The 22,344-nt window shown below is 33.9% G+C and overlaps 2 protein-coding genes across 11 annotated transcripts; both read right to left on the bottom strand.

Annotated features, from left to right (window-relative positions):
- Positions 1-9,818: 9,818 nt before the first annotated feature.
- On the bottom strand, positions 9,819-13,862 carry LOC107931249 (uncharacterized). 10 transcript variants are annotated; one of them, XM_016863086.2, is made up of 6 exons: positions 12,403-12,641; positions 11,915-11,961; positions 11,760-11,828; positions 11,240-11,329; positions 10,485-10,608; positions 9,819-10,115 (listed from the first exon to the last, which is right to left on the bottom strand). In XM_016863086.2, the coding sequence occupies exons 1-4, from the start codon at positions 12,599-12,601 to the stop codon at positions 11,306-11,308; spliced, it is 339 nt and encodes a 112-aa protein (XP_016718575.1). In that variant the 5' UTR covers positions 12,602-12,641; the 3' UTR covers positions 9,819-10,115; positions 10,485-10,608; positions 11,240-11,305. The 10 variants fall into 10 exon arrangements, with proteins under 10 accessions (XP_016718575.1, XP_016718580.1, XP_016718582.1 ...); XM_016863091.2 differs by having other exon boundaries at positions 11,921-11,961; positions 12,403-12,616; XM_016863093.2 differs by lacking the exon at positions 11,240-11,329 and having other exon boundaries at positions 11,765-11,828; positions 12,403-13,861.
- Positions 13,863-13,887: 25 nt separating this feature from the next.
- Positions 13,888-17,737, bottom strand: LOC107931248 (chlorophyll synthase, chloroplastic). Its single transcript, XM_016863082.2, has 15 exons — positions 17,368-17,737; positions 17,106-17,150; positions 16,921-17,009; positions 16,419-16,506; positions 16,072-16,157; positions 15,884-15,970; positions 15,752-15,817; positions 15,590-15,673; positions 15,427-15,488; positions 15,115-15,190; positions 14,963-15,025; positions 14,752-14,833; positions 14,581-14,657; positions 14,437-14,484; positions 13,888-14,140 (listed from the first exon to the last, which is right to left on the bottom strand). The coding sequence occupies exons 1-15, from the start codon at positions 17,489-17,491 to the stop codon at positions 14,078-14,080; spliced, it is 1,140 nt and encodes a 379-aa protein (XP_016718571.1). The 5' UTR covers positions 17,492-17,737; the 3' UTR covers positions 13,888-14,077.
- Positions 17,738-22,344: the final 4,607 nt, after the last annotated feature.

Raw genomic sequence — 22,344 nt, 5'->3', positions numbered from 1 at the left:
GTTGTCCTCATCTTCTCCAATACTAGTAAGCTTTTTAGGTTTTCCAACTCGGATTGAAAAGCAATAGCTGAGAAGAAACAATACTCAATGGCAATGGTGGATATCGAGTGGAAGCGAACAACATTAACAGAAGAGACATGCACTGCCAAGAGCCACGCCAAGCAAGGGGAAGGGCTTCGACAATACTATATCCAACATATACTTCTACCTCTTTAGTGCTTCATAGCTATTTATAGATACATTTGTGATTTTGGCTCCACATTTATTCTAGGTATAAATTGTTCTATTCTTTACTCAAATATTTCCCTAGAACTTAATGAACTTTTTCCTTGATTTATCTTATAAGAAATTGCAATACTTATTTAATGTGTTCATACACACATGAAAGCCACATGCATAAATTTGTCTTGTTAGAATCAAGTTAATATGATATGATAAGTGCTAAAAGTAACATCTTTTAACATAATTTTTAATACGTTTTTGGATGATTATCCGATGTTAATTGTGAATTTTATACTCCTAATCCTTTAAATTCATGTTTAATGCTTAATAGAGCACTTGAGAGCAAAATGAGCAAAAAATGAGTGAAAACCGGAGTGTCAGAGCACGCTGCAAGAGCCATATGGGTTGAATCATTCCAGACAGCCATACCACATGGCTGTGTGACCCACATGAGCGTGTGGTAAGCCATGTTGATTTCATGGAATTACGCACTGAACTACAAAAAATCATGATTTTTAGGTTTTTCGGACATTCTAAGATGTATATATAAAAAAATAAGAAGATAGGAGTGAGCCGTTAGAGAATATTCAAGAAAAGAACTCAAAAAGTACCATTGAAGCCAACTTTGAAGTATATTTCCGTCAAGATTGAAGATTCCCTGTTGATTTCTTAGGAAGTTATCATGAGTTTCTTTGTTTCTTTCGTTCATACTATATTTTGGACTTTTTATTTTCAAGCATGAACTAATTTTCTAAATACATAGGAAGATGAACCCTATGATGGATTCTATCGTTTGATTTTTATTTTACACAATAAAAACTTAGTTTATTGTTCTCAATTATGTGTGCTTAATTCTTGGTTATAGATCTATGTTTGATGTGCTTAATTCGGTGGTTGAATAGACCCTGTTTAAGATTAGATCTTGCGTAATTGAGTGGAGTTGCACGTAATCCTAAAAATAGAACGACATAAATCTATTGGATTAGAGTCAAATCTAATAGGAGAATCCGAAGCATGAGTTAATGCAATAATAAGAATTTTAAGTAGAAAAAAAATTTAATTAATCAACCTAGCGTCATTTGCTCTTATGCTCAAAAGAGATTTTTTCATAATTTAGGGATTTCTACAGGTCATGTTACTAAGTAAAGAAATTGCATAATTTAGATTGACAGCGACAGATGAAATCTAGGTGAATTCTTTCCTGGGTATTGTTTCTCTCTTTGGTTGTTAATTAATTATTTTCGTGTTTTGTTCTTTTTCGTGTTCGTTAGTTAATTAATTTAGTTAAATTTAATTTTTACTCAATAACTCAAATTATTCGATTAAATAATAGAAAGACGGTAATTACTAATACTTTTAGTTTTCGTGGGAACAATATCTTTGCTTATTGTAGTTATACTATTAATTGATAGGTACACTTACCTTAGTCAACTTTTTAGTTAATTCCGTAGACACCATGATAAAACGATTTCAAATTTATTATCTTTATGCATGTTAGACACCTCTTATTTAGTATTGTCCAAGAAATAAAAGATAATGTTGCCTTACAATTGCTTTGCTTGTGTTGTTTTGCATTCCTGTATATGTAAAAAAAATTTGTTTTACTTTCCCTAACGGTATTATCCACAACCAACATGTAAAACAAAATCCCATTACACAAGACCCACATGATTGCTAATCAGGCAGTGCCAATTTTATAATTTTGGGATAGTGGTGTATTAGCACAAATAAGAATTTGTAGCTATACATGATAAGGACCAGTTTCTTGTTTCATCACCCACCAATTTAATACAATTCATTTTAATACTATATCCAACACATCCACGAGCTTCAACTCGACCTCCGCCAAAAAAACCTACAATCTCAACCGTCTTGAAGCCCAACGCACTGAGATCAATTTTCGAGATCCATATCACACAAACATAACGATAATAATGCACAAATGATTGAGTAGTAGTTAGCTTTTCAAGTGGTCCATCTTGAACTTCTACAGTGGTAGAAACATAACTTTGGAACTAAAGCTACAGTAATATTATAGGTTTGTACTAATCTGTAAAAGTTTTGACATAATAAATTTGTAATATAATTATCCCTTCTTTACTGTCCATAAGTGTTAGTTTTATAACTTAACTGCAATTGTCACTTGCACAATAAATTTTGAGCTTTGCATTCAACTTTAGATATGGATTATATTAGTGATCTTGCAGTGCAAATGTGGGATGAAATTTACTGGTGTCGTACTAATAGCAACAGTAGGAATTATATGGAATTGATTATGTTAATAATTGCATTAAAGAGTTAAAATGATTGATACAAGTGGATTTCTACAATTGCAGTGACCAACTGCAATTGACCATTTGTTTGTATTCTTGCATGTTTGTTTGGATATTTTGTGTTGAGCCCCCATATTATCTTAGTAGTCCTTGCAATTGGCTTCATCATCTCTTGCTTGTTTAATGAGAATACATAAAACATAAGTTGCATTTTAGATAGAGAATATGATAGTTTTACATTTTAACATTTAGTTGTCCATTATGTTTTGACACTTCCCAGTCAATCAACCTACTCCTCACTTTCCATGCTCAAACTTATACTCCTGTGGTTCTGTTGATGAATGGTTGAAGAGGAATAAGTTGGTTAAGCTTGTTAGTCCTTGGTTTTAGTTTCATCCTATTTGTCTATAATTCTTTTGATGTGAGTGTGCTACCTTGTCTTGTTTATACACCTCCTACTATCGAATTTGAATAGTATGTGATGAGTTAAGTTTCTCTTTATTATTGTATAATGTTGCTCGTATTATGTGCTGAATCAAAATAATTAATTGGTAATATACGCATATATATAGTGCTGAAAGAGTTAATTTTCATTGGTATAGCATCTATAGGGATAAACATTTTCCTATTATTTCCCAGAAACTATTGGGATTGCTAAGCATGTTTTACCAAAGGATGTGTATTTTTTCATATAGAAGCTTCGGCTTGATTCTCTATTTATTTATGATGTGTATATCATCATTCATCAGTTTGGATCCAAGACTTGTGTTAATTCTTGTTCTACATCTGACTATTTTTTTGTATTCTTGTATGTTTGTTTGGATTTTATCTGTTGATAATTTTGATATCTAGTCTTTTTCCTATCATCTAATTAAAAACTTCACCCCTACTGATCTTCCCTAGCTCCCTTTTCAAAAATTGCTACATTAACTTACTTTTTTGTAATAGAAAATTGTTTGATAGTAAATAACTTGAAAAGCTATTGTAACACTTTATACCCAACCCGATCGTCGAGCCCAAGAAGATGATGCTACACCACCGTCTCCCTTTGTATTCATCATAAACCATCACATTATTACACATGCATATTCTTTTTTTTCTTTTAACATAATAGCATTGACATGAAACATAAGTCATACCCACTCCAAGGAAGTTGAATCATGCTAAATATTCATTGAATAATCATAAAACAAGCACTAAAAAAGTACTAGGACCATTTAGCAAAATTTCCCAAAGTTGTTATGTAGGTATCAATACTAGTAAAGTGGTATGGATAATTCTCTCAAGTGGTATCGATACCACTTGGAAAATCGATACCAAATTAGCTTATTGTTTCTCATCTCAAAAACCTAACTTTCGAAAAATATCGGTACCACTGAAAAAGTATCAATAATTTTACCTCGAGTATCAATACTCGTGGAAAAATATCGTAACAACTAGCGAAACTGACTTCCTGCACTTTAAAAATTACAGAGGTATCATTTTTTTAAGCCCGAATATCGATACCTCTATTCCAAACCTTAAAAACATAGCTTATATCATCACTTAGATCATTCCAAATAGGTTCTAAAAATCATGCATCAATTGTCCCATAAAATAACACTGAAATATCTCAAATAACAGTCCCAAACATCATATTTAAAGTCCACAAAGTTCCTAAGCACAATAGGTATATAGACAACTAAAAATCATAGCAAAACCGACATAACGTCTACCATATTGTCTTTTATTCCCAATACACAAATAAATAAAAAAAACACCTATTAATAGCAATTAAAGTTTCTGGCTTGGATCACCCCTTGAGACCACATCGCTCACACCGACACTAGTTATCTGCAATGGTTAAAAAGCAATGGGTGAGCTTAACAAACTCAGTGAATGCTCAAAATAACCACTGCGCAAACAAGCCATTATGCATCGACTAAGCAGGCATGTCACATATTCATACTTATTCAACTTTAATATTATATTTCACGTTTATTCATCTTCTATTTATATTATTATGAATTTATCACATTAACCACATGATTATTTAAGCATATATCATAGTACATATAAACCATATTTAATCACATTCAATCACATTATAAGATAGTTTGGCTCTTAAGGTTATGAAACATAATGTGGACTCTATCACCACACATCAGATACACGAATCTCCAACATACCAAAATGACTCATAGAGTCGATCATGTCCCATAAGTGCAGCATATAGCTAACACTCTCCAACACACCACACACACATATCTCAGTGAATAGAGGTTAGCTCACATTTATCTCTCCGAAAACTATTATTGGGCCTCAATGCCCCAAAACCACATCATAAATGTGAGTACTAATAATCCTATGGCATGCCAACTATATCCAACGGTCTCATAAAATCACAAGGCCAAAATATCCACATTATTATCACATATTTACTTACTGATTTTTTTACACATATTCATTGCATATTCACATCGTTAACACATTATCATCACTTTCACATAGTATGAAAACATACCTACATATTTACTATCACATGGCATGAATAACATACCCATATATTCTCTTTCACAACAATCATCACAAGCTTATGGCACATGTCATAACATCTCATATATGTTCATATTTTTACAATTGCACAAGCACACATATATCACATTTAATCATAGGCATGAGAACACTTACACTCAAACTTTAGAGTAGGGGTTAAGGCTACCTCTAAATTCCCAATTACAGAATGAATCATCTAAGAGCAGTGATTCCAAAATACTCACAAGAAGTATGCTTTCATTGAAAAGCCAAAAGCTCAAACAAACTTTTCTTTGCCTTTGTCTTTACTCGGTGAAGGTCTTATTGACTCCAACACTTCAACAAGACAAACCACACAAATATACAATCAAACAATCAATCATTAACTCACCTTAATCAGTCAAAACCAATAGTCTAAGCTACATTCTCTTTTAATTAAAACCTTCGACATAGAAAACTTTAAATTCGAATATCTTAGTCTGCACTTAATCTTTTTGCACTAAATGAATTCCATTAATCTACATATTCATCTATGACTAATTTTCAACCTTTAAACTACACAAAACTACACGTTCCAAGGTGTTAACATTTTTCAACAAGTTTTGGCCATTATGACGAAAATTCTTTAAAACTCGAGAAACCTTTAACAAAACTTCAATGTAGCTTTAGAAACCTTCTAATTACAACCAAACTAATTTAAAAGCACTTTAAAACCACATTTTTACTCAAAAACCTGAAATTCACCATTAACAACCCCATTTTTAGTTTTTATTGAAAATTCACGATTTAATGACTAAAAACTCATTTTTAAGGATCCAATAACACTAAAAACTAATAGGGAAATGAATGGTCACCTTCGATGAAAGAAATAGAGGTTTTTTCAAAAACTCAAAAACCCACAACTCGATAATGGAGAAGACTATGGTGATTTTTAGTGTTTTTCTTGAAATCTATGGAGGTTTAAGGCTTGGATATTGATAGAAATCAAGGTAATATAGTTTGGAAATCAAAAATCAAATGGAATGTGTTTGGAGAAACAAGAGATGGCACCAAAGAAGGGGAAAACTAACGTGAAAACTGTTGATGGGGTGCTATTAGGTTCAATTTTTAAAATTTGGTCTAACTACAATATAAACACTCTCAATTTTGACCTTGTTACAAATCAACCATTTTCCAAAATTAAAGGTATTTAAAACTCATTTTCAGAAATTGACTTAATTTCCTAATAGCCATTGTCGAAAACATTATCGATTACCAACCTTACGAAATTTCGAACACATATAAGCTAAAATTCCTAAAATACACTCGAAACTTCTAGGCCCTATTTTGGGGTGTTACAACTATATTCTTCTTGTATCTTATTCACAAAGATAAAACTTGAGCTTGAATTTTGATTTTTTTTATTTTACTTCTTTAATATTTTTAGAAGCATAATTTCATCTTTCCAATTCTTTAAATTTTATTTTCCATTTCTTGGTTGTTTTAAAATTTTCTTTTATTGGTAAAAAAATCCTTTAAAAACAGCTCATTTTATAGGACATATAATTGAATCCTTTTTAGGCTTTAGAACTTTTGTTAGTTTATTTTAATGTGATTACTTTCATGATTTTTACACCATTGGTTGGTGCCTCAATTGTTACTTTTATAGTTAAATTTATAATGATGAAATATGCCAATTAATTATTAGTTAATATTTTTAAATTGGAATATTTCATAACTGTCATTTTTATGTAATCAATGCTTTAATAAGCACTTCATAGACTATTATATTTTACTTTCGACTGGGTTTGTCTATTCCTGTTAGTGGTCCATAGTTATCTATCATGTCATTATTTAATTTTGGCTTATGATGGAGGTTCATCAATATATCGATGAATGTTATCTTAACGTAAAAATTCATTTGTTTGGCGAGATCTCTCTTTTGAAACTAAAAGTATGTGGACCTTTCTTAACTATGTAAAGTTTTATTGTTATTGCCGTCTATTAGACCTGGTCCTTGTATTGATTTTGATTACTGGAACTCTTCAATATGATGTTCTACACTTGGGTTTTTCAAGTATGATTATGGGTTTCGAATTACTAAACATCCTTTGTTTTCTGCAGTACACCTCTTTAGTGGTGGTATTTCCCAGATATAGTCTATTGGAAATTAGACAGTTAATAACCTTGTAAATTTCATAAACATTGCACCAGAAGATTTCGATATGAATTTAAATCATTCATCTTCTCTGCAATCTAATAAAAGCTCTGATGCTATGAATTTACAGCTGAGGTGGGTCTTTCGGCATATATAGTCCCAGATGTGATCTCATATCGATGTTGTGTGCTACTGTTTGTTTTTCCTTGTCTTCCTATGGAACTTCAGTTTACCATCTATGGTATATCTTGCTGCTCTTTTCCTGTATGCTCTATAAGTAAGTATAGGTCCAACTTATATCTTCTGGGTTGTCATGCTGATTTACGATCACGACCTTCTATTTTTCAAATTTTATAAATTTCATGATCCGTTGATTTACAATCACGACCTTCTATTTTTGAGATTTTACTAATCTCACAGTCTGTTGATTTATGATCAAACCTTCTACTTTCGAGATTTTACGAATCTCACGGTCCGTTGATTTATGATCACGACCTTTTACTTTCGAGATTTTACGAATCTCACGGTCTACTGATTTACAATCACGACCTTCTACTTTTGAGATTTTGCGAATCTCACGGTTTGCTGATTTACGATCACGACCTTTTACTTTCAAGATTTTACGAATCTCATGGTCCGCTGATTTACGATCAAGACCTTTTACATACAAGATTTTTAGAATCTTATGGACTACAATTCGCAGCATTTATGTAAATACAGTTCGCAATATTCTATAATACAATTCGCGATAATTCTGTAAATACAGTTCATGGTATTCTACAATACAATTCGCAATAATTCTACAATACAATTTGTGACATTTTTGTGAATGCAATTTACAATATTCTATAATATAGTTTGCGACATTTCTATAAATACAGTTCGCAACATTTTTTACTCATGTTCCACACTGTCGGACAACAAAAATTGCTCAATAAAGTTTCAAATTAAAACTTACATAGTAAGCCCTCAATTACACGCTTCACACATGTAAGTCTGTCTCAGAATAGTCAATTTATAACTCTTCTTCGACAAGGTGGGGGACAAATTGTTATAGAATATATCTTAATCCGACCCGAAATCCGACTTGAAAAAAGCCCCTTTATATACTTCTAAGGACTCTTAGAAGGGGGTTGCTCTCTGAAAAACTCCATTTTTTCCATCTTCTTCACAAGAGAATCCCTCTCTTCTGCATACTCTAACCAATGAATTGATCAACGGAGCAATAAACTAAATTATGTATCAATAACTTTCATAAAATATCAATTTATAGTCCTTAGTTACATATGCAAATCGTACTTTTTGTCACCCCTTCTTTACTAGAGGCACCGGGATTCATAAATTTTGCTCACCAATTAAATCAATTATCAAAAAATTATTTAACTTGTGTAGCTTATCTTACATTTCAATTATGCCACTTATAGTTGAATCTTAGTATCTTATTACATTACTTTATCCTATATTATCTAATTCACTTTCTTTCAACTTATAAAATTTTAAATATTGATCCATGTCACTTTGGCCCATATAATAATTCATATTCAAGTGCAAATTTCATCATTAGAATTTTAAATTTGTTTCACCCTTAATAAACTCTAGTAAAACATAATTCAGCTACTCAGGATTCATCCCACACAAGTGCTAGATACCATATCACATTCCTGCATCACAACTAAATTGTACACAAGTGCATTTATCTCGCACAACCAAATTGCACATAAGTGCAAGAGATCAATGAAGTGCTAAGTCCAAAAGCATCAAAATTTGCACGTGAATGCAGGGCCTCAAAATCAAATTTTCCGACATTAAGACACTAAATCTTAACGGGAAGAGCTATTTATGATCGAGAAGAATCGAACCTTGGAACTTGGTGATAAGCCTAAAGGCAGAAAGGTAATTGGGGTAAAATGTGCGTTTAAAACCAAGCTAAATGCCTGATGATTCAATCAAAATGCATATGTCAAGGCTTGTAGTTAAGGGGTATGAATAAATTTTGGGTGTTGACCATTCTGACATAGTTGCTCCAGTTGCTAAGCTTGACAATATTGGGCTACTTCTTGTTATAGTTTCATAAATCAGCGTTTTTTAATGGAATTTTTGAAGAAGTTCATGTTGAGCAACCGAAATACTTTTTTTGGAAGGCAAAGAAGAAAAAGTTTACAGGCCACATAAAGCACTTTATGGTTGGTATAGACGAATAGATAATTATTTACTTGGCCTAGGCTTTGGAAAAAGTCTTTCAAAGTCCACACTTTATGTTAAGCACAATGACAATGAGACTCTTGTTGTTTCTCTTTATGTGGATGATATTATGATTACAGAGAGCAGTAAAAAACTTATTGATGAGTTCAAGCTAGATATGATGCAAGCTTTTGAAATTACAGATCTTGATCTAATAACATATTTCCTTGGAATAGAGATAAAGCAAGGAAAAGACTAGGAGTACGTTTGGTTCACTGTAATAGAATAAGACTGTAATTGAATAGAGTTATAATGGAATAGAGCTTTAATGGAATAGAACTGTAATCAGTAATTCAGCTGTTTGGTTGAATGGAATGGAATAGAACTGTAATAGTATTCTTGTGTTTGGTTGAATGGAATGATATTGTAATAGCATAAAGAAAAAAACTAAGTTATAATTTAATAATAGGTATTAGGATCACTGAAGCATCGAAAAGAAAAGGCACAAACATTTTATTTCTATATTTTCAACACTCGGAATCTTGTCAAGTTGCAATATCTCCTCTATTTCCAAAGAGACCAATTGGGGACAATCCAAAATCATAATAAAATGATCTCAAAACTTAACCCATATTGCGATTAAGATTCCAACTCTTTCTAACCAAATATGTCAAAATTTATTGAGTTTGCAAATCTCAACAATGCCTTCTCTGTTGAATCTCAACAATGCCTTCTTTGCTGAAATATCAAATTTATTGAGTTACTCGGCCTTGCATTTGCTAGTTTACCTGTTATTAGTAATTTAACACAAAGGCAAGGTTAGAACATCCAAGAAAAGAAAATCATTATTTAAGGTAATTAAAAAGAATACTATTGCTAGCAGTGGCAGGTTAACATCCTTCATTACATCACTTTTAATATGACAGAACAAAATACAGCTACATTTGGCGAATATGATCGTTACTTTGTTAAATAGCCAGCCCCAGCCAATATGTCTGAATATGCTATTCCCCCCTCCCCTCCCTACTCTTTTCTCAGATTAAAACCGGTTGTCATTGATTCAGATTAAAAAGAATATGGTTTATCATCATGGACTTAACTGAGACAAAGAAACACAAATTAGGGAAAATAAAACAGTTAACAGGTGAAAGGCTTACTAGCTGATATGAACAAAGAAGCTAATTTATCAACTGCTTTTGGAGTTGAACCCAGTTGCTGTAATCTTGCACTAGTTGCTGAAGAAGCAAAGGAACAAGTCTATCCAGTAGAGCTTGTATCATTCTGTATTAATAACAAATCCATTTTATAATATATGCATGGAAAAATTAGAGAGTGAAAAGAAACAGCTAGAACAGAACAGAAAGATGAGATAATTAAACATGTTAACATACTAGAACAGAAATACAATCACATTATCATGCTGACATTCAAAAAAATATGACTAGAATCAAGATTCTACAGAAGTAAAATATAAATCGAATCATATGAGCCAGAACTGTCTAGTCAAAGGGGCTCTCAAATTTAGGTAATGCACCAGGAGCCTGAAAACTTTGAAATTCATACAGACCATAGATCTCACTTGTTCAGGCATTAAAGGACATCTCTAAACTCTTTCTAAAGCTGATACAGAAAATCTGAATGATGCACCCACACTCAAAAATAGATAAACAGCATAATCCATTTGAACCTACTAAGGTACTATCGATTTGAACATTAACCTAAAATAATAAGTAGACCATGTTAAAGCACTAAAAGAGAGCATGCGAGAATCAAATAGCAGAGTTTAAAACATTCATATGTTTTTCAGTATTCAAACATAAACAAATTCAGACACAATCACTTATACAGTCACTCAAATTTAAAATTTAGTCCAAAGTCTACAAAAAGAACACATAAAAAAAAGGGTACATACTAAAAACTTCTGAAAGCAGTGCAGGCAAGGCTTATGCATGCATATAGCTTGGTTTTTACTTCAACTTCACAACAAATTTTGACCAAATTCCTGAGAGAAGTAAAAAAAAAAAAAACAAAGGTATAAATAAATCAACATTTTGTTCAATAAAGACAAAATCATTTTTATAACACAAACTAATAAAGCAGCTGCCAGAGGGGTTGTGAAAAACTCACTAACATGTTGCTTTATTTAAAAACACTAACAACTAACAACTTGCTAGCATAAAAAACAATCGACAGCTTTGATTTTCTACCATCAGAATATATAACATCCACGGCATGAAACTTCCTGGCTGCAATTCCGGGAATTAGAATCTTATTTACCAGTGCAATTTGCCCAGAAAAAAAAACTAACAATTAAAATGTTGACAGAAAGTAACATTAATTTCACTCAAAAATCAGTTGCAATTCAACTAATTTGAACAGATTTGCAAATGATATAGCCTATATCTATATAAAAAGAACAAATCAGTTAATACCTTACCACCGTGTTGTTTTAGCTCAGACATATCATCAAAATATCCTTTATTCAATTCATCAGCACTGCCCTAAATCAAATTAAAACAATTATTTATATTAAATTTCATGGAAAAAAGAGAACGTAACAAAATTTCAATAAACAAACAAAGCTTACACTTACAGTCTTGCTCGTTCTTTCTCCATTTTTTCCTTGCTTGCAAGCTGCACACACAAGACAAAAAGTTAAAAAGAACTATAACTTAAAAAATCAAATATTTTAGAGTTAAAAAGGGGGAAATGGAGGAATTGCCGTGTAAATATCGAAGAATCGAATGGATGATTTTGAAGCAAAATGTTGAGGAGGTGAAGGGGAAATCTTTGGGTCATGTCTTAGGAGGTATTGACTAAATGAAATCGAAGCTTGTGCCCTGTTTATCACTCGGTTTACCCTCAACATTTTCGGTTTTCGATTTAGATTTCAATTCCCCCTCTAAGAACCCTCTTGCTCTTTCCAGCAATAGATGGAATTTTACAGATCAAGAAAAAGAAACGGAAGAGAGGAAAAGAAAACTCTATTGAGAGAAAAAAAAGAAAGCAGAAAAAAGATGGCTGAAAATTTGGAAGAGAGGAATATGGAAGGAACAGAGGGAGAAAATGTTTTACCTGGCCCTGCGATGAAGGATTGTCCGTCTGCTTTTTTCAAGTGAGAAAGTGGGAGAAGGGGAGAGGGCAAAGTGGGGAGCGTCTTTGTATTGAGCGTTTCCTTAAACACCGAATCAGTAATCGGTGCTGACGAAACGGAATAGAAATAAGACAATTTCTTTGCATAGGCGCGTAATGGAATAAGCCCGTAATAGGGCATTCCATTGAACCAAACAAGTGTTTAGTGTGGGCCCACGGAATAGGATTATAATGGCATAGCCATTACACTAAACCAAACATGCTGTAGGTTTTCATTTGTTAGACCAAGTATGCAAAGGAGATTTTCAAGAAGTCCAAGATGGAAGATTGTAGAGAGATGAGTACTCCAAGAACAAAAAAACGGAACTAAGAAAAGATGATGAAGCTGAAAAAGTGGAAGAAACATACTTCAGAAGTTTCATTCGGTTTTTAGTGTATTACAGACTTGATATATTGTATGTTGTAAGTGTTTTTGTCTTCATGCATTGTGCTAGTGAGGTGCACCAATGTGCTGTACATCAAACGAGCCATCAACTATGGAGCTAAGTATCAGAAGAGTCAAAGTATGAAGCTAGTTGGGTATTCTCATAGTGATCGGGGTCAGGGTACTGTTTTAGTCTCGGCTCTAGAATTTTCTCATGGTGTTCAAAAAAAGCAGAATATTGTGCCTCAATCTACTACAGAAGCAAAGTTCGTGGCGGCAACAGCAATGGTAAATCAAACATTGCGGCTGAGGAAAAATTTGGGTGATTTACATCTGGAGCAGACCAAAGGTACTAAAGTGTTCGTGGACAACAAGCTGCAATAGCAATCTCTCACAATCCTGTCTTTCAGGGGAATTTCAGGGGAAAACTAAGCACGTCAACACTAAGCTTTTCTTCCTGAGAGAGGAGCAAAAAGATGAACATATAACTCTATTTATTGCAAGAAGGAACAACTGGCTGATATTTTTACCAAACCTTTACTAGTTAGCAAATTTGAGCTTCTCAGACAAAAAATTTGAGCTTGCAGCTCATAAAGTGAGGAGTGTTGGAAAAATGTTTATTTTAAATTGCATGTTTTTTTTTTTAATTGAATAAATTCTTAGCCAATTATTGTTAGTTGTTCTTATTCTTTAGGAATTAGTTGGTTTATTGCTGATTTCCAGTGAATCAGATTTGGTAGCCAAGATTACATTTTTTATTGATTTTTCAGTCATTCCAAGTACTATAAATATAGAGCTTGTGAAAGCAATAAACTGCAGATTTCTTCTATTGATATTTTCCTCTACTCTTCCATTGTTTTTTCATTGTTTCTTTCTTCTAAAAACTATCAGAATAGAAAGTTCCATTGCATTAGTGGCAACTATAGCATAGCTTTTTGCAAACACTTTTCTAGAAACTTACCTAGACAAAAAATTGATTGGCAAAAAAAGTACGTTTGGAATAAGAGAAAATTGGCAGTTGTGAGGAAAAAAAAAAAGAAGCATTAAGAATTGGACAATTCTATATTATCACTTGGAAAACCAAGAAGGAACAGTCACTGGATTTGTGGAAGCTCACAATTTAAATACTACATTTTGAGTCAAAAAAGCTAGCTGCTGCTTCATTCGATCACAATTTACTCTGCTCATCAACTTCCTTTCATCTCTTACTTGTCCTCCACCAGTTATATTTCATCAATGGCTCGTTGCTAAAGCAGTCACCAGTAAACCAAGAACCAGAAATGGTTGTGCACTTGCCTGAAACACAACAACAAACTTAGATGATAAATATGAAACAAGAGATGAGATAATTAAATTGCAACTCCTTTATCATGTTAACTCATTTAAGGTAACGTATTCTTGATACTGACACTATAAGATGGTAGAATTATTGAGACATAAAGATTAGTGTGTGTGAGAGACGGTAAGAATGACAAATACTGATGAGAGGAAGTTGGTTTGTGTTTCTCCTTACCTACAGTCGTAACTATGGTAGAAATCCTTATTCCTTAATCTGTTCTAGTCAGTGAGCAACGTAGTTGAGTAAAATTTACCTGATACTTTACATCATACTTGACAGGATCCTTTAGAAAGTACTGGAACTGCAGTGGATAGATATTGGGTATTTATGAGCATTAATCTCTATGAAGGTAAGAAAGGGACTGTAGTTTCTACAATGTACCGAGAAATAGTTCTACCTGAAATACAACTTGTGGAAATATTAAAGCAACTAGGGCGAGTGCATAATACGGCTTACCAGCCCCTAGAAGATAACCTGCAATCACCACATGTGTAGTGAGCTGTTAATAAAGAAAGATGCATTGAATTTCAAAGTCTTTCAGTTACTCATATAAATTCCAGGTACATACCAGCTATAGATAATTGAGTTATGTCAATAGCACCAACACAAATCCATTTAGCTGTTTCAGCACCAAAGGCTACAGGAAGTGACTGCTCAACCATAACAAGCATACAAATATTAACTCCGTTCTTCAAAGTATCAAAGAAAGCAAGGGGTCTGCAGAACTCATCAGTGTCCCAAATATTTACTTAATAATAATAATGATAATAAAAGAATACCTGCAATCCTAGAGCTTTGTCTCCTTCTATACTTTTAAAGTCATTAACAATGGCGATACCCAACTGCAAAGTGATACAGCAAAAACAGATTGTCATAGGTCAAATCCCAGACCTCAAACAACAACAAGAACGAGACAATATAAAAAATTTACCCCAGCTATGCTGTACAAGAGTGTGAGAACAACTATGTCTGGCGTAAGTGTCCCAAACAATGCTTGACCAGCCCACCTATTAGCAAAGATTAAAGCTTATCAGACAGCAAAGTGACAGTCCAGAACATATATCAAATACTTCAGGACATTTTTAAGCCTTATATTAGTAAACATTTGATATATTCTACATAGGAATCATGATAGATGAATAAACGGTAGCCTAATTTGTGATAGGGTGCTCTGTGCGTGTAGGAATTAGCAAAGAATTCAAATCATATGGTGTAAAAAGCAGCAAAATAGATGACATCACACCAGGGCAAACTGATATAGCTTGCTCCAAGAGCAAAATTTCCTATCCAGCCATTTTGTTTCAACTGCAACATATTTGAAATTTAGTTAGATCTAAGTTTATTTTCTTCCATAAGAAGAAAGTGGGTTGGTCATAAGTCATAACGACCGCATGCAAGTTAACTACCTTTAAAGGAGGAGCAGAGTATATGTATGATAGCAAGGATCCTCCCAAAGCGAGGTAGAATACAATAGGGAAGTCATGCCCTGCCTATAAAGACAGATTAAAACTGCTTCATTTTGTATATCTTTTAGGGAAAAAATAAGCAAATTATTTGAAATTACCTACCCACACGTCTAGTAAACCAGCTATGCCAAGGCCCCCTAAGAGTAGCAACCAGATTTGGCTAATAACCTGCACAAAATTTTAATGAATATCAAATCTATCATGTACATAGCACAAACTAGTTATGATACACACCTCATTCTCAGATATTGCTCCTGAAGGGATCGGGCGATAAGGCTCATTAATTGCATCAATCTCTCTATCATACCAATCATTGAGAGTCTGAAAAAGTCAAATTAGCTAGATAATTTCGTATTATTCAGGTTGAAGCTCCTTTTTTTCATTAAAAATCAAGACACACCTTCACTGATAAGGGTTTATACCTGAGTATAGCCTGTTAGACATGGACCTGACATTATCATGCAAAGAATTGACTTGGCAACATCCTCCAAATTCCAGTGGAAGTTTCCTGCAATTTATAAAATTGTTTCAGGTGGTCCTCTAGTTACCGCACAAACTCTTCCATGCAACTTGTAATTGAGTTCATGGACAAATTTACATTCACAAAAGAAAGTGATTTGAATTAACAACTAACAGTTAACCAAGATAGAAAAATGCAAGCACTAGATATCATGAAACTTTCACACAATTTCTCGTCGAGTTTAATTCTTATATTCTCAAATAAAAGGATACTCCTAGCAGTAGATGTGAACAAATTTTCTTAGAGTACCTGAAGCAGCAGCTCCACAAACTACTCCCCATACCAATGGGGGCCAAGTAACTGGCTTTGTAAGTTGAAGACGAATCTTCCATTTATCCTGCATCATGTATAAAAACACCAAATCATACAATAGCTCTTATATAAGTAAGACAGCTTCAAACGTTCCTTCATAAGTAAGGCTAATAGGTTATTCACTTGACTGCTGAATGAAACAAGCAGGAACAAAAGTTTTCCCAATAAACATTTGCATTTCCTATGGCCCTGTTTCGATTGTTGGGATGGGTGACATGTTAGAGATAAATAGCGCACCAAATTATGGAATAATTTATCCTCAAAATATGAAGGCGGATGCTCTGCAACTAAAGTTCCCATTTTTCTTTCAGTTGACAGCTAAGTCGAATTGCACTTATAGATTATTATTGAAGCAGAAATGATTAAAAAAATCACTAATTTTTGTTAGTACCATCAAGGAAAAAGATAAAAAAAAAGGATCTGTATATAGAGGAATTACAGTTTCTTGAGCAGCTCCTTTGATACCAAGAAGTTGGTTGAAGCTAGAACCACCGCCGGCGGGTGCCTTATCCGGTGCCTTGGATTTTACTGCCAAATGAACACAAATATCCACCACAAAAAAATGAAAAACAAATTTATATAATTACTTTTCTAAAGCCATAAAAAATGGTTTTTTGAAAAAACCTTCATTAGTATCAGTGTCCGCCGCTCTGATAGTCAATCTCCGTCCTGAAAAAAAAATTATTTACAGCATTGGAAGCCAAAAAATGAGGTGAAACTTTAAATTAACTAAGCTCAGAAAAAAAAATTAGAGGAAGATAAAAAAGGATAAGAGCTAAAAAATAAGTCTTGTTTAAAGATAATAGATATTTTCAATTCAGTTCCAAGTTTCCTTCGAGGTCCAGCTTCTGGAGGAGCCAAATAGAGCAGGAACGAGTTGACTCACTGGTGAACGAGACAGGAGGAGGAGTTAAAACGGAGTGAGTTGGGAGTCGCAGGTGATTGTTGTTGTTGCTATTGTAAACTCTGGATAGCCTCAAGGATGATACAGTGTTGAGTACGGACGACATTGAAGCGATTCAAATTTTCTCTGCTTTCAAAAACCAAAAAAGAAAGAATGAAAAAGAAAATAAAGAATGAAAAAGAAAATCCCTGCACTTTCCCCTTTGAAGCTCCAAGTAGAGGTTAGAAGCCAGCAAGTTGACTGTTAAGTGTTTCTGGTGTATTTGATAACCCAGCCAACCTGGGCATATGGCTACGCATCTAAAATTTAAAGTACAGATACAAGATTTACCCCTTTTTCTTTGTTTTGTTTTGTTTTTTTTTTAATTGTTTAGTTTATTTTTATTTATTTACTCCTCTAAGATTTCGTCAAAATATTTTATCTATTGTTTTAGATTTTTTTTTTTGAGAATTATTGCTTTAGATTTTTAAATTTAATATACTAATATCTAGTTAATATATATGTCAATTACATTTTTATACAAACATAATGTTAATTTATATCACCGTCATTAATTAATATTACTAAATATTATAATTAAGTTTTAATTTTGTTGGCACTGTTATTGTTGTAACAATTAAAAAAATTTAAATTTACTCGTTCTTAATGCATTTTTATTTCAATTTAAGAATTAAAGATAAGTTATGGGTACAAAATATATATATATATATTATACTTTAACTTTAATTAAATCCAAAATTGAGTTATACTTTTAAATGGAGGATAAAGCTTTTCTAACATGGTTTTCTCTATTTAAAAAAAAAAAGACTCTTCAAATGTTTAAATTGAAAGATAAAACATGTTGAAGTGAGCTCAAGTGTCTCGGGCCGCGCAAGGTAGCCCGCAACCAAGGCACACTTGGATGGTCCATCTTGTTCGCGATCGGTCATTTGGCCCAACAGGATTAACCCATTGCTTGGAGAGATTGAAGGCCTATCTATATAACCTAGCAAATATAGGAAGTAATCTTGGAAGATTTGCAATCTTAAAAGATTTGATTATGTAATCTTAGGAGATTTGATTTGTAGATTGCCTTTAATCTCGACCATTGATGTATTTTAATCTGTACCTTTGGCTTTGAAGGAGCTCGACTATAAAAAGAGGCATTCATCCCCCATTTTCTTTCACTTCATACTTATGTAATAGAATACTTTGAGAGCATTTACTCAAACAACTTGTGAACGTTGCATTTTTGTGGCTTTTTTGTTTTTCCATTACTCATTTGTCTGAGTTGTTTCTGTTTTAGTTCCGATGCCTTAAAGAATTTATGTCAAAAATTTTCACTTTATAAGAGTTAGGATGACTTAGGTGGATTTAAACCCAAGAAATCACCTAAGGTCACATGGATTGCGAGACTAAAGTTCTAGCATCGTGACAATTGATATCTGGGCTAAGTTTTCGAAAGCATTGGTCGAGAAGACGAAAGGAGTAGAAGATCATATTGAGCCTATAAAAACTCGTGGGGTACTAAAAGTTAGGATATCTTGTCGGCTTTGGAAAGTTGTGTGGTTGATCTGGAGGAATCCATGAGTGATGTGAAGGAATCACTCAAGGTGGTCGAGGGACGCATCGATGAGTTGGAGTTTTTGAAAAAGCAGCTTGTGAATATATGGTAGAGGCTCTCAAATCTAATTTGGATGCAATGAAAGGGCCTTCAACACCACTATGGATGACCAGATAGAGAGGAACGATGCTCTCAAAACCATGGTAACGACTTTGAAGGAACAAATTGTGGAGCTCAATGGGAGCTCACTATGTACAAAGCTACCTTAGGTAGTGGGATGCTGGCTTTGGGATCGAAGCAACAGAAAATGGATGTTCCCAAACTAGAGAAGTTTAAGGGTGCAAGGTCCACAAAGGATGTGGACAACTTCTTGTAGGAAATGGAACAATACTTCCAAGCGATCGGCATTGAGGATGATGCCACTAATGTAAACACTACTTCAATTTACTTTATTGGTGTCGCTCTTTTATGGTGGTGTTGCAAGTCCACAAATGAGAAATGAGGTTGGACTACAGTTGAAACTTTAAAAGAGTTCTAAAAGGAGGTGAAAAAATAGTTTTACCCATAATATATCAAGAATGAGGCTCAGGCCAAGTTGCACCGATTTACGCAACAAAGAACTATTCGGGAGTATGTCAAAGAGTTCAATGAATTGGTGTTTCAAATCTCTGACTTGAATGAGAAAGAAACATTCTACTAGTTTAAAGATGGACTGGGCAAAATAAAAGTTACGCTAACAATGTATCACTAAACTTTTCGTAGCCATGGACGAGGCCAAGACATTTTGTGAGTTTGGGGGTAAAAAGTCTGATAATCACGAGTCCTTTAAGTCCAAATTCAAACCCAAGGGCAATGCTAAGGGAGACAATGACAAGCCAACCAAGAATGGCAATGGTAAGACCTAAACTTTTCAGAAAGCCAAGCCCAATAAGACGTGGGAAAAGAAAAAGAATGGACCAATAAGTTGCTTCCTTTGTGATGGTCCACATATGGTAAGAGACTATCCGAAAAAGTATGCACTTTATGCCACCAAAATGATGATAAACCAGACAAAGCAACGAAAAAGCTTGGTTCCATCTTGAGTTCTATTGAAACCAAGAAGGGTTGTAAGAGAAAGGGGTTAATGTTTGTAGATATAACTTTGGCAAGAAGAATATTGAATGCCCTCGTCAACATGGGTGCTTCAGATTTGTTCATGTTCGAAAACACTGCTCAGAAGTTGGGTCTCAAAGTTGAGAAAGAGTTGGGATGGATTAAGACCATGAATTCCAAGAGAGTTTTGACAATGAGTGTTGCAAAAAGAGGTGAACTTCAACTTGGTAGTTGGACTGGTAAGGAAACCATTGAGGTAATACCCCTTGATGATGTAACACCCCTCACCCGTATTCAATGTGGGAATAGGGTTACAGAGCATTACCAGACTTATAACACAATTTAAACATACATTTCACATACAATTAATCAAATCATATACATTTCATTCACAACCAATCATTTTGTCCCTAATACGAGCCTACGAAGACCTCAACATGCATTGGGAGTGGTCCGAGACTAAACCAATAACTTTGGAAGCTTTTTAAACATTTAGAAAATTTTCTCAAAAATAGGGGACACACGTTCGTGTGGCCCGACCGTATCCCTCACACGGCCAAAGACATGCCCGTGTCACAGGCCATGTGGATATTCGAAATGGAAGCACATGGCCATGACCCAGCCCGTGTCCAACCCCATGTAACTCTCTGACTTGGGTCACACAGCCAACACACACGCCCGTGTGGCTAACCTGTGTGCCTCAAAAATGACCATACACGCCCCTGTATCAGGCCATATGCTAGGCCGTGCCAAACCTGTAGGGTATTCTGACTTAAACCACACGGCCAAGTCAAACGCTCGTGTGTGAGGCCGTGTGGAGCATACTGACTTGATTTTAATTTCAACACCAAGGGACACACAACCGTGTAACATAAACGTGTGTCACACACGGCTGAGACACACACCCATGTCTCTGCCCGTGTGGACAAAAGTAGGCTATTTACCAAGCCAATTTGCCACCCTAATTTGTATACATATACACCAAACCAATGGCACCAAAACAAGGCATAAATATTCATTCAAGCCAACCATATCCAAGTCCAAAATCATGCTATACTATTTGTACCAAACTTTACTTCCTCAATTTATCAATATGACCATTATCAACCATGCATCATTTGATATATTTTCTCAAGCATGTTAATCAATCAAAAATTGGCTATTAGATATCTATTATGCTAACTATCCACAAGCATCACATGTCTAACTTTCAAAACATCACACAAGCCACACACATATATATACATGATTCAAACATACCAAAATAACCCAAAATAAGCCATCACTCATGGCTATATATACAAACCAAAATATAAACATTTACAAGCCATTTCAAATGGAAAAAACACATTACCAAATATACCAAAATGACCAAAGTCCCTATACATGCCATATACTCAAAACATAAAATCAAAAAGTACCAAAGTGATAGTATAATAGTGTGACGAAATCTCCGACGATCCCCGAATCTGAGCTAGCTTTGAAGTCACTATAAAACATGAAAATAAACAAAGTAAGCTTTATAGCTTAGTAAGCTCGTATGAAATAAACTCAATTTTAACATGAATATACAAATCATCAATTTGAACATATCAACATGTAATTCATTTAACTAACAAACCTTTCACATTTTCAAACATAATCTTATATCTAAACTTCACAACTTCTTCAATTTAAGCTTATACGGTTCATGTACATACCTATACCATCTCGTATCAATCTCATACACAATCGCATCTTTCATTTACCCATTGAACTATTCGGAATACTATCAGATACTTAGGAATCTCGCACACCAAGTGCCAATATCATGGCCCGAAGCCAACTCAATGTATCACATATATTGCTCACATTAGAGCTATCAACGGGCCTGCTCACACAAGCTGTCAGTCAAGACATAGCTACACGGTGCTACTCACACAAGCTGTCAAGTATCTGCAACATATGCCGGTATAATCAGCCACCGGTAGGACGTACAGGACCAGCACCCAGATCACATAATCACAATAATCCCTAATGACATGTCACTAGTATCCAAATCTATTTATAAGGTTCAACCGGGATTTTGAATGCCAAATCATCGTCTAATCATTGTTAAATATGTCTGTAGTCTCGTTTTTACAGTTTATGCAATATCAAAACATTTAAAATATATTCACAATGAAACTTATTACATACGAACTTATCTCGAATGTAAAAACTCCTAAACGAGTCGACTAATCGAGTACTTTATTTTTCTCCCGATCTAATTCTGAATTTCGCTTTTCCTAATCTATATGTAATCAAAATAAACTTATTTAATAATCTCTCTATTAAATTTAGAC

Source organism: Gossypium hirsutum, chromosome A04, assembly GCF_007990345.1.
Source record: "Gossypium hirsutum isolate 1008001.06 chromosome A04, Gossypium_hirsutum_v2.1, whole genome shotgun sequence".
NCBI classification, from domain to species: Eukaryota; Viridiplantae; Streptophyta; class Magnoliopsida; order Malvales; family Malvaceae; genus Gossypium; species Gossypium hirsutum.
This window is presented reverse-complemented; position numbering and strand designations above follow the sequence as displayed.